The 16,798-nt window shown below is 38.5% G+C and overlaps 1 protein-coding gene across 6 annotated transcripts in view; it reads right to left on the reverse strand.

The window, feature by feature from the left end:
* The window catches only part of Zgrf1 (zinc finger GRF-type containing 1), a 57,900-nt gene that overhangs the window by 26,170 nt on the left and 14,932 nt on the right, over positions 1-16,798 (reverse strand). For 4 of the 6 annotated variants that reach the window (XM_087897598.1, XM_087897595.1, XM_048456767.3 and 1 more), the window contains exons 8-14: positions 14,875-15,060; positions 11,156-11,279; positions 8,655-9,292; positions 7,977-8,115; positions 6,165-6,349; positions 4,245-4,441; positions 2,032-2,171 (exon numbers count right to left, since the gene is read on the reverse strand). In XM_087897598.1, the coding sequence (XP_087753724.1) occupies positions 2,032-2,171; positions 4,245-4,441; positions 6,165-6,349; positions 7,977-8,115; positions 8,655-9,292; positions 11,156-11,279; positions 14,875-15,060 (1,609 nt within the window). The remainder of the gene's footprint in view (positions 1-2,031; positions 2,172-4,244; positions 4,442-6,164; positions 6,350-7,976; positions 8,116-8,654; positions 9,293-11,155; positions 11,280-14,874; positions 15,061-16,798) is intronic. The other 2 variants (XM_087897599.1, XM_087897597.1) reach the window with 1 other exon arrangement.

The raw sequence follows: 16,798 nt of genomic DNA on the forward strand, positions 1-16,798 counted from the left end.
TCACCTGACATGGTTACTTCTGTGTGCCTGCTAAGAACCCTTAATCTCCACCTTTTGCAGACTTCAAGTACACGATACATTATGATTGGCTGATAATATAAATTAGATCACTAAAACTCACAACAGAATACATATATACTCAGACAGGTACTTGCATGTACATAAAATAAAAATACACCTTAAAAAATTGTGTGTTTCTATTGTTTGTAAAAGAAAAAAAATGTAAAGAACAATTTGCTAGGCCTGGAGGGATGGCTCAGCCGTTAAAGGCTAGGCTCACAACCAAAAATATACGAACAATTTGCTGATATTTCGATCAATAAAGACAAAAGATGATTCACAAAACTAACAAAATAGACAAATCTCAGGCAAAACTACTCAGGAGAACAAAATATACAAACCACATAAGTTTTAGAAAATTATAAAGTATTAATACATTGAACCAATGACTTCTACAGAGATTTGCCCAGCCCTCAGGGGGTGAGGAAAGAGGTAGTGAGAGCCTGTCCCCCATAGACATGAAAGTTTTCAAAAGTTTATTTATTGAGTTCAGAGATAATAAAACAAGATGTCATTCTCTAAGGCTGGCAAGGCAGCTGAGCAGATAAAGCACCTGGAACCCACATGGTGAAAAGGAGAAAACTAACTCACTCAGCTACCCTGATTTCCACATGCATACCGGGATGGGTCTGAGTGTAATCTAGAGATTCAACTTGCATCAGAATTCCAGCAGGCTTTTTTTCATAAAACTTCACCAGATGCCTTTAAATGCATATGGAATTGCAAAGTGACAAGAGCAATGTCTGGAAGCGAGGGGAACTCTTTGTAGTCTGATTATTAGGACTTAAGCCACAGTAATTTAAGCACTGTGGGACTGGGAGAAAGATATATATAACTCATGTAAGCCCAGCATGGTAGTTCCTACCATTAATCCCAGTCAACGCTCAGGTGGCTGGGGCAAGAGAAACTGGGAATTTAAGACAGAAAGACACTGTCTCCATGAACCAAAAATTAAGAAAGGAAAGAGATGTGGCTCAGTGATAAATTCCCTTCCTAACATATGCCAGGCCTTGGGTTTGATTTCTCCCACTTACAGTATAAAAGAAGTCTAGAAAAGGCTTGAAATAAAAAGACTTGGTAATGAGAAGAAATTTACAATATACCTGACCAACAAAGGAACAACATGAACACATAAAAATCTTTTATAAATGGGATCGCTAAAAATTCAATAGTAAAGTAGATGAGGAACACATACAGCTAGTAAACACATAAAGAACATTTTGAAGTCACTGAAGAGAAAAGTGTAAACCAAACTACAGGTTCACTATATACCCACTTGAGTAGGTTGACCCACAGCTTCTCTTGTACTAAGACTACACTTGGTAAAAACTACTACGGAAATCAGTTTGGAATTCTAAAATAAAGATGGATGTTACATTCTCATGATCTGTAATACATTTCCCTTTCAAGGATTGTATCTCTAAAAGTCTTGTGAATATCTACAAAAAAGAGTAAGAATCCCATACCAGGCTAAGGGAGGACTGGGGTAAGAATAGGTCATGAACGCTGAGAGGTGGTGGTGCACAGAGTGAGTTCCAGGTCAGCCACGGCTGTTACACAGAGAGACCCTGTCTTGGAAAAAAAAAAAAAAAAAGGTCTGGCACAGAATTAAATTACTTTACTGTTTATATGGTATCAAAAATTTAGTGCAATTTTTCAATAAAGTGGTTTCTGGAATAAATTTTTTTAAAACTCTTAAAACTTTTTGTTTTTAGTTTTTGGAGGTAGAGTTACTCTGTGTGGCCCTGGCTGTTCTGGAACTCTCTGTAGACCATGCTGGTCTCAACTCACTGTCTCTTGAGTGCTGGGATTAAAAACTCTAAAAATTCTCAGTATACTTTTTAGAAATGATCTACAACATCACAATTTTCACTATATGGCACTGTTAAATTATACTTTAAAAATTCTCTTTACTATAAAGGATTTGCAGAGCTATGGAACTCAATCATGAACATGGTCAGGTCCACCTACATTTATTATAAGTTGAAGAGCTCTCCTTCCGACTTAGCTTAAGATAAATCTTATTTTTTGTTTCTCTGCAAAATTCAGGGTTCACAGTTGCAAACGTCTTTAGTTTACCGTACTGTTTCCTCTGAAGATCAAATCCTTTCCTGAAAATAAAATAACAAAAGATTCAAATGAATTTGAGTGGCTAAGAGATTGCTCAGGTTAAGAATAACTCCCTGGAAACCCTGACTGTTCTTAGGACTAGAGAGGAAGGGGGAAGTGGGGAGGGGGTGGGAAAAGGGAGGCAGGGAGGAGGTGGAAATTTGTAAGAAAGAAAGAAAGAAAAGGGAGGCAGGGAGGAGGTGGAAATTTGTAAGAAAGAAAGAAAGAAAGAAAGAGAGAGAGAGAGAGAGAGAGAGAGAGAGAGAAAGAAAGAAAGAAAGAAGGAAAAAGGAAAGAAAGAAAGAATAACTCCCTGATCTCCCAGGAACCTTGGGTTCCCACATCCACATCTGCATCTGCCAGCTCACAAACACTTGTAACTCCAGCTCCAATAGATCCAATAACCTCTATGCTTCCACAAGTACCCACAAACATATGCACATACATATACACACAATATAAATAAATAATAATCTTTTAAAAGGAATTATTTTAATTTTTAACACAGAACATATGTGTTTATTTACTTTCAGAGATGTTGCAAAATATAAATATTATAAATAGATACATAAATATATCGATTAGCTGGGTGGTGGTAGCACACGCCTTTAATCCTAGCACTAGGGAGCAGAAGCAGGTGAATCTCTGTAGGTTCAAGGCCAGCCTGGTCTACAGAGTGAGTTCCAGGACAGTTCAAAGTTATACAGAAAAACCCTGTCTTGAAAAACCAAACCAAAACAGAGAGAGAGAGAGAAAGAAAGAGAGAGATTCACAGATGTGAATCATCATCATCATCATCATCATCATCATCATCATCATCATCATCAAAGTTATACAGAAAAACCCTGTCTTGAAAAACCAAACCAAAACAGAGAGAGAGAGAGAGAGAGAGATTCACAGATGTGAATCATCATCATCATCATCATCATCATCATCATCATCATCATCATCATCATCATCATCAAAGCCAGGCAGAGGTGGTGTATTCCTTTAATCCCAGGACTGAGGAGGCAGAGGTCAAGGCCAGCCTGTTCTACAAAGAGAGTTCTACGACAGCTAGAGCTATTACACGAGAAACATCGTCTCGAAAAACCAAAATCATCATCATCATCATCGAACAGAAAAAGTATTTAGAAACTAGACCATCTAAGTTTATATAGCTGCAAAATTAAAATAATAATCTTAATTACTATCATCTTATACATTATTGTTATGAGCAAATAATATATACAAAATCCTTGGGAAAGACCCAGGCATCTATAAGCCTGCAATAAGTTATTAAATTTCCATGCAAACTGTCATTATGCTTCATTGTTATCAAGCCCACTTTCATCCTATCAGCTCTATTATTCAGGCTTGGGAACAACCTATTCCTGTACTGTTAAAGAATTATTATTGTGGTTTTATAAATAGGGTTTCTCTTAGGTTTGTGACTAACTATGAGAAGGAAGGAGAGAGGGAGGAAGGGAGGAAAAAACAAACTACCTTTTGCCAGTTAGAGAGAACCAAAATAACTTTAAAGCCTTACTTTCATTTAAAATTATAGGACTGAGAGTAGTCTCCTTGATATATACTTTCCCCATCTGGGGTGGTTTGAATGTAACTGACCCCCATAAACTCAGAGGGAGCGGCACTATTAGGAGATGTGGCTTCGTTGGAATAGGTATGGTCTTATTACAAGAACTGTGTCACCATGGGGGTGGGTTTTGAGGTCTCATATATGCTCAAGCCATATCCAGTGTCTCAGACCTCTTGCTGCTGTCTGAGGGATCAAGATGTAGTTCCTTCCCTCAGCTCCTTCCCCAGCTGTCTGCATGCTGCTATGTCCCACGATGTTTTCCTTTATAAAAGTTGCCATGGCCATAGGGTCTCTTCTCAGCAACAGAAACCCTAACTAAGACGCCATCTCAATTTCTTTTCAAACCACTGATGGGTTTGGAATATAGCTTAGGAGAATAACAGTCAAGCATGTGAAAGACTATGGGACTAACCCCAGAGTACCTGTTGGTGAGTTCTGTGAGGGTTGCTATTCTCTGATCTAATTACAGGAAATTTTATGGTACCATAAAACATACCTCAACAAAAGCTGGCATTCCTCATAGACCGGTACCTTTTGACTTCTTAAATATGAGCCGATGCTCTTAACATCATTAAAAACCATGTTGGTCTGAGACTCATCCTGTGATAACTGTCCTGGAGTTGCTTCCTCAAGCCATTTGAAAAATTTACATTGATTACCTTTGGGCCTATCACATGTATAAAAGAGACGACCCTAGGGGGGAAGAAGATATAAAGAATTTAATGTACAGTATTTGCCTAGGATGCATATTAGAATCGTGAAAAACTATTTCTATTTTTCTACCGTTTTTTGCACTGTGCTTGTCAAGTATAACAGCTGCTTGCTATTAATATATTTCAAAAAACAAATCGCTTATTAATTTAAGCAATACATTAATATTATAAAGTACCTATTTTTCCATTTATTTTCTCTTCATCAAGAGAGTATATTATCCTGAAAACAAAACCTAATTCGAGAGACTGGAGGGTTGGCTCAGCACTAAGAGTACTTGCTGCTCCTCCCGAGAACCTGGACTTGGTTTCCAGCAACCACATGACAACTGATAACTACATGTAATTCCAGTCCTAGAATAGAGGATCCAGCACTCTCCTCTGGCTTCCACGGGCTCCAGGTATACATGTGGTGTACATATATATATATATATATATATATATATATATATATATATGCAAACACTCACACATACACATTAAATAAAAATAAATAACTCCTGTTTCAAAATATATTTAAAAATTTGTCAAGCAGTGGTGGTGCACGCCTTTAATCCCAGCACTTGGGAAGTAGAGGCAGGCAGATCTCTTTGAGTTCGAGGCCAGCCTGGTCTACAAGAGCTAGTTCCAGGACAGGATCCAAAGCTACAGTGAAACCCTGTCTTGAAAACACAATGACAATAGATAGATAGATAAATAGATAGATAGATAGATAGACAGACAGATACTCAAAAATTAGTAATAAATTATAATTTTATTTTTCACCAGTTAAATGTTCACTAGACAACTTGACACTGACCCAGAAACAACTACTAGCAATATCTGTGCATTTCTTTCTACATACGCACATACACACATACAAACATATACATAGATTTTGTAAAACAAAATTCACCAAATGATGCATTTTGACCCAACCCTTTAAACAAACAACATAGCATGAACATACAAACGTACTATCAAATAATCTTGAAAACAATATGTTAGTGGCTACATACTTCAATCTATATAGCTATGCTATTATTTATGAATTCTTCCTTTTGACTTTTTTTTTTTTGAGGCAGTTTCTCTGTGTAACAACTCTGGCTGTCCTGGAACTCATCTTTGCCTCCTGGGTGCTGAGATTAAAGGCATTATGCCACTACTGTCTGGCTGCTTTTGAATTTTTAAGGTCAAATTTATATATCCAACTAATGATACATGCAAATAGTGCAATTATTTAATTGCTACTATAGGTGTAAGCAGTTTTACAAATGAGTAAAAACTACCAATGTGCTACGAACCCTTCTTTGTGATACCCACAATATATATTAGGACAGCATGCTTTTCTACTCACTTGGCCTTGTCTAGTGCTGGTTCAGTTTCCAACCTTCATTTCTTTAAGTCTCATCTCAGCATTTTCTAAACCCTAAAGCAGACCCCTTTCTCAGTGCTGACACTGCGCTTAGGCAAACCCTTCCTACCTTACAGATGCAATTTTCTTCACTGTATCAGTTTCCATCCATTACTATGTAAAAAGCTCCTAAATTTTTTGAAAATTAACTTTAATTCTTACTTTTGTATCCTGGAACACAGACCATTCATTTCATTAGAAAAGTACTGAGAGCTTATTATGTTACTAATGCCACAAAGAAAACTCACGTCTCAGTTACCATAGTACCTAAACTATGAATAAGGTAAGTGTAGGGAGGGAACAGAAGCAATACCTTATTTGGGCCTTCTTTTTTAACCATGACAAGTTTGGCAGGTTGATTATGATGGCAGGATGGTAAATTATTTTTTCCGCTTTTTAGTGTCTCTCCTTTTGACGATGTATAAAAGGATATGTCAACTTTGGAAAGTGCTTTGTACAACTTTTGCGCCAAACCAAATAGCAATATATTCAGATGCTCTACAAGAAAAAAAAAGAGCTGAAAATCAAATACAAAATTATTTCACATTAGTATCAATTTCACTGTTTCCTAGCCAATTTGAAAATAGCCTTTTGCCAGGCAGTGGTGGCGCACGCCTTTAATCCCAGCTGTTGGGATGCAGAGGCAGGTGGATTTCTGTGGGTTCAAGACCAGCCTAGTCTACAAGAGCTAGTTCCAGGACAGGATCCAAAGTTACAGAGAAACCCTGTCTCGAAAAACAAACCACCCCCCCCTCAAAAAAAAGAAAAGAAAGAAAAAGAAAATAGCCTCTTAACAATCAACTGTAACACAGTACTGTAACATCCATTATTTTAAAGATTTGTTTTATTTTATGTGTGTGAGTGCCTGTGTGTATATACGCACACCTAGTATCACAGTGATCACAGAGGTCAAATAGTTCAGAAGGTTGTGCTTTCATGTAGTTGTCAGGAACAGAATCTGGGCCCTCTGCAAGAGCACTGAGTACTTTAACCACTGAGACAACCCCCTAACTATCCTTTTTGTACTTTATTATTGTCTCAATTTTGCCAAACTGAAACAAAAACAAAACCAAAAAACCCGGCTTCATTGCCATCCAAAGCAAATACTATTGTATTAAGCCCTTATCTATCAGATTCTGTTATGCTCCCTCTGAAAGTCATCCACACTTTTTATTATTGTTGCAAATTAACTGTATACATTAAAGGACTTCACTGTATCATTCCTTTTTCTTTAAGAACTGTTATTTTCAATTATGTTCATGTGTGTGTGTGTCTGTGTGGGTTTGTGTACATGACTGCAATACCCAAGGAGGCCAGAAGAGTATTGGCTCCCCTGGAGCAGAGTTACTGATAGTTGTGAATCATGTAACTCTGGACTTATGTAATAGAACACAGGTCCTCTGCAAGAGCAGAAAGCATAATTAATAGCTAAGCCATCTCTCTAGTCCCTCACTGTAACATTTCAATACATATAAATATTGTGTTTTTAGCAGCCACATCAGTTATTTATTTACTTTATTTTAGTTTTGGGACAGTCTTACTATGTGGTCTAAACTGATCTCCAGCTCTCGCTCTCCTGCAGTCTTCTAGTGCTGGAATAACAGACAGGCACTGCCACACCTTATAACAACCCAGCTTTCAAAATGCAAGTTTTATTCTTATACCACAAAACATTCAGACCTAAACTGGGCGGTGGTGGTGCACACCTTTAATCCCTGCACTTGGGACGCAGAGACAGGAGGATCTCTCTGTGGGTTCAAGGCCAGCCTGGTCTACAAGAGCTAGTTCCAAGACGGGCTCCAAAGCCATTGAGAAACCCTGTCTCGAAAAAAATGAAAAAAAATACAACACATTCAGACCTAAGCATGCGTCATATTTAATGGTTTCATTTACATGTAATGAACTCATTTGTTTCTATTTTAATAAATAAAAAGCCCTAATTTAAAAAATATTGCAATTTCTCACTTTTAAAGCTTTTGATCTGACATTCAAATAAAGAAATGATAATTTCTAAAATAAATTTCCAGAAGAAAATTTACTATGAAAATCCTTAAAGCATTATTCTTTTTTATAGTTCTAATACTCACAGAAGGTAATCATCAGAAAAAAAATATAACAGTCATACCTATGATGGAAGATGTAAAGATCTGCTTATAGTGAATGGGAGACTGGAAAACAGCTGGTACGTAAACTTGTCTTTGAGGGAGATAAGCTGATATTATTTTCTGCCCATTTGGGAAGCACAGCTCAGAACCATTTATCTTCTGAAAAAAAAATCACCATTTACCATCAAATTGCTTTTCATATATAAAATGAAGAAAATACTAATTGTAGTTTTGAATTTTAGAATCCATGAAAATTGTTTTATGATCTAAAATAAAAAACAAAATAAAGCCTGTATAAACTTTTAACTCTTAAAAATACTAACTCTTCTCATTGGTCTCTTAATATGATTTTAATATGTTATAGCAAGTTTTAATAGAGGCATGTGTCTTATTTTAATAATCCAACCAGCAAAATTGATTTGATAGTCAAAAATAAAAAGTCACAGTGAGCTCAGTACTAAAAGGAGTGACAGAAAAAGGAATAAGAACTTATATTTATTAAATACCTTTTACATGCTCAACAGCATACCCAAGACTTTTAAATACATAATTCAATATTCATAATTATTGGGAAATGTTTAACAAATAGCTACCTGATCAAAAAGAAAAACGTTCCAAACAATCTGCGCCTTTTTCTGCTGGAATTCACACAGTAACTACCGGAGAAAACGCACCGAGAGTTTGGAGACTTCCCTCACCTGTAAATCGTTGACTCTGGAGTTGTAGCTGGCAGGGCTTCCTAACATAGCTTGAATTTCCTCTGTCTCGGAAGTCTGCTTTGAGTTCAGAGTAAAAGCTTTCTTTCTGGAAGCCAGCTCTCGACTGCTAAAGTCCTGTTGCTGTTGATAGAGCATGCCTTTCATCCTCTGCAAGTGCACAGGGTCTACAGAGCTTTCCTTCGCAGCATTCCTCTGCTGCGCACTCGTGTGGCTAGAATGCATCCCAGAGCTGACCTCAGCAAAGCTGTCCTCTGCCACGTCACTGCCAATTCTGTTCAGAGCAGCTGAGCTGCACTGGAATGTGTTTTGATATTTCAGCCACTTGCTTTGCACAGAATTCTTATGAAGCAGTGAAACATCCCCTGGAGTTCCTTTCCAGAGAGAAGTCTCACCCTGGTCCTCAGGCCCAGGGTCAAATGAAAGAGCTGATTCTTCACACAGGTTCAACACAGAAGAACCAGAGGACTCTCGTGTGTGGTCATCAGCCATAAATGAACAGGAATCTAAGACCGCTGGCCCATCATCGGAAGGCAAAGTAATGAAGGGAACTGAGGCTCTGGTTGCACATGGAAACCTTTGAAGGTTATTACTCCCCAAAAAACCAATGTTTTTCAACCCTGAAAGAAAACATAAAGCTGATTCAATACGAATATTTAACCAGTCATCACCCAGACTCTAGAAAACAGTGGGTACATGGGTAAGGGCAAAAAGTTCTAACTTGCTGTATAGAAAAAGAAGACAACACTATTTTATTGTCCCCTCCCAAAGTAAATGCTTTAATATCAAAATCTAAAGGTTTAAAACTTAATGTATACATCTGAAGACTCTTTTAAGGCTAACAAATAAGTTCTCCTCTTTTCTTCTACAGAACTAAGTATCTAATTTAATTATTCATCATATTTATAGAGCCTCTAAGTTTTCAAAGCATTCAAATCTGAGAAAAGCTGCATCACTCTCATTTTACAGATGCAGTAAAAGAGTCCAGAGCTCAGTGTCTATCAAGTAGAAAGAGCACAGAATGAGTTGATATCTATTCACATTCCTTCTGTGGACAAAGTTAACAGCTCACTTAATATGATGTGACTGCAACTGTTTATTATATTTATGAATTATGATACCTTTCATGATAAAAATTTTTAGCTTTCTATGTTAAATTAATCATAAATGGGATAGTGAACTCATGTCAGATTTTGTCTGAATGAGCTTTGTAATTCCTTCTTTCTAGAGGCAGCTATTAGAATAGAGACATTGCTGAAGGTGTAAAAAGCAATAAATATCTATTGGATAGATTAATGAATCAGCAAAACTGCATAGGAATTGAATACTATTAAAGTCTTTATCTAAAAATGTAGATTTTTACTTTATTTGACAGTCTCTATTTTATAGGGAATAAATTCTGATGACCACTTGGGAAGTAGGAGAGCAGTAAGTGAGTCAATGAATATTCTTAGATGAAGTGTTCTGTTATAATCCAACAACCTAATTGAGTAACAGTGACAGAAAATTAAAACGTCATTACAGAACTAAAGATTCATGCCTGTTTCAGAGGATGTATTCCCCCCATACGAACTCTTCCCAGGCTAGCCTTTAAGTACTGATCCTCCTGCCTTGTCTCCTGAGAGCTGGGATTATAATACCATCTCACACATCCCATTCACATCTCCTCTTACCCTCCCTTTTTTCACCTGCCTTCAATCAGACATAACCATGAAGTCAACTCCAACTCAAGTACTGATTCACATTAATTTTTTTTCATACTAATCATCAATTCACAACCAAAAAACCACTAATCACTTATAACTTCAGACTAGGAAAAAATACATAAATGAAATTATCAAAAAAAAAGAGAAGTCAGTGGGAAGCAATACTATTAAACAATACAGTTTTCAAGAAGGAGAAAATGACTCATAAGAAAAGTCAAAATAAATTTAAAAGCTTGAGGCCTGGGAACAATGATGACATCAGTCACTGAAGAGTTCCTGATACCGACAATATCCCAAAGCAAAATCAGGAGATGAAGAAGTTACGCCAAGGTCAACCAGTGGTGTTCATGAGACATTTGCTATGAACTACTTCACAACAGGAAAGAGGAGCCAAGTGTTGGCATTTTATATGGTGCCTGTGGTTTTTTTGGTTTGGTTTTCGAGATAGGGTTTCTCTGTGTAACTACCCTGGCTGTCCTGGAACTAGCTTTGCAAACAAGGCTGACTTTGAACTCAGAGATCCACCTGCCTCAGCCTCCCGAGTGCTGAGATTAAAGGCACATGCCACCGTCTAGCTGCAAGAAGTCCTTCGACAGTAGAGACTTTCAGAGGCAGTGAAGAGACAGTAGAGGAGGGAGCAAGAACTAGATAGAAAGGAAAACACATTTGGAACAGCATCCATAACAGAAAAAAGTCTGAGGGAAGAGACAGTGGGTTCCCTGACACTTCTAGCCCAGTAACACTCTCACAGATAACAGCAGAGAAAACAAAGGTCACCAGGGAAAGTCCTTGCTCTCAGAGATTCCTCAGAGAACTCAAGCACAGAGTCTTCACTTCTCGTGTTGAAAGAAAAAGTAGGTGCAGAGCTCGATGCAGAGATCTTTTGTTCTGGTGAAATCACCTGTCCAGAAAAAAGAAAATCACTAAGATGTTCTTACTGCGCCCTTTCCTATTAGTTTGAATTCTAGAACCCTCTATTCCAGAAGTCACTATTCTAAGCACATTGGGAACAAAACTATAGAATTTTCACCAAAAAGGACAGGCTAGCAAAAACTTATTATATTATTATTATAAACAATAATTTTAAGTACAAAAGGTTTATTGTGAAGTGGATGGCGTTCTGATTTGGACTGATTCCATTATGAAGACTTAGTTCTGAGGGTAAATTTCCATTCTAATGGGCTCAACCCAAGTTCCATCTCATGTGTGCAAACCATATTTCTGCATACACAAGGTCTGAGCAGTTTTCTCTCATGTTTGTGGATTTCGGGTTATGCATAGTTGATATACATTTTAAGATATTCTTTTCAAGTGCAGGGACTCTTTAAATATATTCAGATCTGAACAGTCACTAGAACAATAGTTTTAAGTTGTGCTGCAGTTTTTGCCCAAAATCAAAACCTAAAGACAGTCATACGTGATGCTGTTCTAGTTTGCCTTTAGTTGCTATCATAAACACATAAAAGCAACTTAGGAGAGGAAATGGTTTGTTTCAGCTTACAGTTTCAGGTAACTGCCCATTACTAAGGGATGCTGGGCCAAGTACTCATGCAGGAACTGAATCAGAAACCTTGAAGAAATAATCCTCATTGGCTTGTTGGCTCTTACACAGCTCAGGACCACATGCCCAAGAATGGCACTGCCCACATCAATCAACAATCAAGACAGTTCCTCAAAGATATGACCACAGGCAGGCCAATCTGATCTGAGTAATTCCCCAATCAATGTTCCCCCCTCCCAGGTGACTCTAGGCTTTGCAAAGATAACAATAAAGAACTGTCAGACACAGTGTCGCATGCGCTTAATCTCAGCATTCTGGAGACAGAGGCAGGCAGAGCTCTGAGAGTTCAGGATCAGTCTGGTCTGCATAGTGAGTGAGGCCAGCCAGGGCTACACTGTGAGGCTGTGATTCAAAAAACCAAACAAGGGGCTGGAGAGATGGCATAGCAATTAAAAGTAGTGTTTGTTTTTCAGCTCCTAGTACTGATATGGCAGCTCACAACTATCCAGTTTCAGGGACTTCAACACCTCTTCTAGCTTCCCTGAGCACCAGACATGCAAGACATACATGTACACAGACAAACATGCAAACAAAATACTCATACACATAAAAGAAGAAATTCTTAAGTATTCCACCCTATTCCCCTACCTAGTACCTTTTCCACAACTGGCCAGAATTATTTCTAAAAATTAAGCTAAATCTTTTTTCTTCACTGATCCAAACCCTCTAATTGTTCCCAGTCTATTCCAATGTAGACTGCTTTGTGGTATCTTCCACGGCCCTACCTGACCAGGCCTCTGGCCTGGTCTCTGGCTTCACTTCTGTCACTTTCCTTGTCCCTCACTCACTCCACATTATTCTACAAACTGGACAACTGTCTCTTGCCAAAAATTCCTTTCCCCCCAGATACTGGCATGGCATTCTCATCTCTACTCCAGTGTCACCTATCAGAGACGGCTGACTTTACTTACATGGCTCTACTTTACTCAGAGCACCTAAGTCCTTCCAGGTACTATGTGTTTATCTTTATTAGCATGTAAGTTCTATGAGGACAAGAATTTGCCTCTTTTATTCCCAGGCCTATTTTGACAGTACAATAGACAGTAGGCAGTTGCTCACGCAAATATCTGTTTGTTGCCTGGAGATATAATTCAATGACAGAGAACTTGCCCAGCAAGTGTGAAATCCTGATTTGATTCCCAGCCCTGGGTGGGGAAGGAAGGGGTGGAAGGTGGGAGTTGAATGGTTGACAGACATATACATTTTTAGGAGTTAGCCATAATTCTACCTTCCTATCTCTCATTCATTCTTTAATTCCCTCTCAATTGGCCACTATGCATACTATTTCACTGCATTGTTCTCGCCAAGGTCACCATGATCTTCAAGTAGCTAATGAAATGGGACATATTTCTCTATCCCTTTTATTGGAGGGCTCAGTAATAACAGACTCCATTCTGGAGATGATGTGACCCAATAGTATAGAGGCAATAAAAGGAAAAATTAGTAAAAGGGGTTCTAAGAAACTAAAAACTTTCTGCATAGAAAAAAAAAAGAGAACAACAGAGACCACATACAGGATGGAGAAAGTACAGTCAAAGTATTATCTGACAAGAGACTGTAAGACAATCGGATTTGAAAGTGACAAATGGTGCTGGGGGATAACCCAGAGGTAGAGAGCTGGCCTAGCGTCAACAATCGCAAAGCAAAGGCTCAAATTCAACACCACAACTGAAATGACATAAAAGGTAAATGATTGGGATAGGCCTACTTACCTGCCTCCATTCCTTCCCCCTACCTCTCTTTCTCTTTCAAGAATCTCATTATGTACCCCTGGTACACGGCCACATATAGCTCAATTTTTTTCTTTTCTTTTCTTTTCCTTTTTTGAGACAATGTCTCTCTAGATAACCCAGCCAGAGCTAAAACTTATTTAGTCAGGCCAATTTTAAACTCTAAACAAATTTCTTCAAACATTATACAAATGTTGAATACTGACTATGCAAATGGCTAACAGATAAATGAAATGATGTTCACCATCACTTGTCAACAGAGAATTTACAAATCAAAACCACAATGAAAAATTATCCTACTTGAATAATAGCCCGCATATAAAATATTTTAAACTACAGATTAGGAATAAGAGGTGTGCATGTTAGCTCATGCCTGTAATCCCAGCAGTCTGGAGGATGAGGCAGGAGAATCACTAAATTCTTGAGGCTAGATTGGACTACATGTAAGTTCCAAGCCAGCCCGGCTACTGAGTGATACACTGTCTCAAAAATCAAAAAACAGGCTGAAGAGATGAAATAGAGAGTATATCTTTAAGTTCAGAGACCACCATATATTAGCAATCCATCACACTTATTGAGAGACACTGTCTATCTTGAGAGGCCTAGTCATTTTGTGACAAACTCAGAATTCATACCTTATGACCATAATTAGCATATAACAATAATTAGAAATATGGCAATGGACACAAGTATGCAAATCTCTTCCTCTTTTGTTCTTTTTTCCTTGACTGCCTAGAAGTCTCCATACAGCCCAACCTGGCCTCAAACAAATTTTTTTCCTGCTTCAGGCTCTCAAATGCTGGGATTCACAGTCAAGAACCACTACACACAACAAGTTTCTTTTTCAATAACTCAAGCAATGGTGACCATAAATTATAATATTATGATGAGTGGGAAACAGTACAGACTTGGAAACACAGAAAAAAAGCAAACCAACATACTCACTAGAGAAAAAACTAGTAATACGTAGGCTGATTTACCCCAGTAATTGTAGAAAGCCTCGAAATCTGGTACTGCTGAAAGGAGGTTAAATCAGAAAATTACAAACATGCCAACAAGTCAGAAAGTAGGAGAGTCTTGTGTAGTCTGACTTGAGCTATTATGGTTCTTGCTAATTTACCCATGGACTCCTTTCCTATAAGGATTTACAAAATGTAGTAAAGGAAAACAACTTGGTGAAATGCAACTATAAAAATGACTTTTACCTGTAGGAAGTCAGTCTGCACACAAGCGCTAGGCAGCTCTGGTGTCCAGACTGGAGTACATGTCATGAAGTTTTCATATTCAACGCTATCTGGAAGCTGACTGTATCCTAGCTGTATGCTGTGTCCTCTCACCATTACACCACTAGTAGCTGATCCTTTCACCTGATGGCCTTGAAACTCAACAGGCTATGGGTAAAGTATTAAAAATAAGAATTTTGTAAGCATATGACACATATATTCATACTGTATACATACATAAATGTTCTTCCTTATTGTACACTAAGCCCTTCGAGTGCACAGACCTTTCTACTTTGTCTAAGAATCCCCACCATGTCATACAGAAATGAATCAATAAACACAAAACAGGAGAAGAAATGAAGCACTTTGCTTTGCTTGAGAAGTCTGCACACTGTCAGACTTAACCATGAGGTAGACAGTGGGATCTCCACAGCCCTATATATGTGAATCTTCTGCTCTGAAGTGTGACTGCGAAGCAGACTTACTCCCTCAGTGACTTGATGCCTGCCTACCTACGCCATGCTTTCAGGTTCAAATGGCTTTCTCTGCTGCCCCCTTGAGGATTTTAGCATTTACGCCACATGGGGTTTAACAAAGCCCACCTAGGATACAGGAAAATAAAAGAGCTAAAAGGGCCAAAAGAATGTCCTTAAATAAATTATTTCTAATGAGTGGATGAATTAACAAAACAGTAACTATAGACACTCTGAATCTACTATTACTTAGGAATAAATATCCTAAATATCATTTGAAAGGACAATCAAACTTATATGCTTTTTTTCACAGAGCTTCAGATGAGAAAAATGCTGTATAGTACCTGATGGGCAGCATACACTGCATTTCAAGTCGTGCTCACCTGGGATGAATTGCTAAGTTACTAAGACAGGCATACTTACCATTCAATGCTAGCATTCAACAAACGGACTGTCAGGCATTTCTTTGGGACAAGAAACATTGTTTAAAAAAATTACTTAATTGTGAGGAGAGTCATGAATCCAGAGAGTTTGGGACCTTGTGTCCTGCTACAATTCTAGTATAAATTACAGAGCATTCTTATGCTGGCTAGTTTTATATCAACTTGATACCTGCTAGAGTCATCAAAGAGGAGGGAGCCTCAATTAAGAAAATGCATCCACAAGACTGGACTGTAAACAAGCTTGTAAACATTTTCTTAGTAATTGATGAGTAACGACCGACCCAGTCTACTGTGTTTTGGGGAGGACAGTGAAAGGACTTTGGAACTTTGGACTGGAAAAGCCATTGAGTGTTCAAACCTCAGTAGGCTGCTCTAAAGGAGCTTGGAAAGTAAGAATGTTGAGAGCAGTGTAGGCAGTGGAGACTTCGCTTGTGAAGTTTCAGATGTGTGAAGAATCTGTGGTGCTTGGTCAGCTGGAGCTGCGATCACCAAGAGACCGGAACCACTAAAGTAAACCCTTGCTTTGCTGGGACAATGGATGCTGGTCAGCTGGTGCTGCTGAAGAATCAGCTGTGCTTAAAACATCTGACCAACACCACTGAGGTGAAATCTTCTGGGAAGTGGTTCCTCAGAGTCAGCACACAGCTGTGCTCCAGAAGTGGGCCAAAGTTGTAACTTGTGCTGGCAGCTGAACTTGGTAGTGTAAGAATCACCCGTGGTACTAGTTGTGAAGGCATGACGCACTGAGGCCTGGCACTGTGAGGCCAAGAGAGACCACTGGTGAAGGTGGATCCTCAGTAGCAGTTGAAGGCCCAGGATTAAAGGGGTCATGCAGAGAAGAGAGAGAGGCTACTGATGAAAGTGCAACCCAGTTGTTGTAACTTTTTGCCAGTTGCTGGCAACTACTCTTTGGAGATGCCAGTACCATGGGATGAGCCCCAGGAACAGTAGCAAGTGTAAGTGAAGCCAACGTGAGCCCAGAGGACAAGC

This window comes from Myodes glareolus, chromosome 17 (assembly GCF_982192425.1).
Source record: "Myodes glareolus chromosome 17, mMyoGla1.1, whole genome shotgun sequence".
NCBI lineage: Eukaryota > Metazoa > Chordata > Mammalia > Rodentia > Cricetidae > Myodes > Myodes glareolus.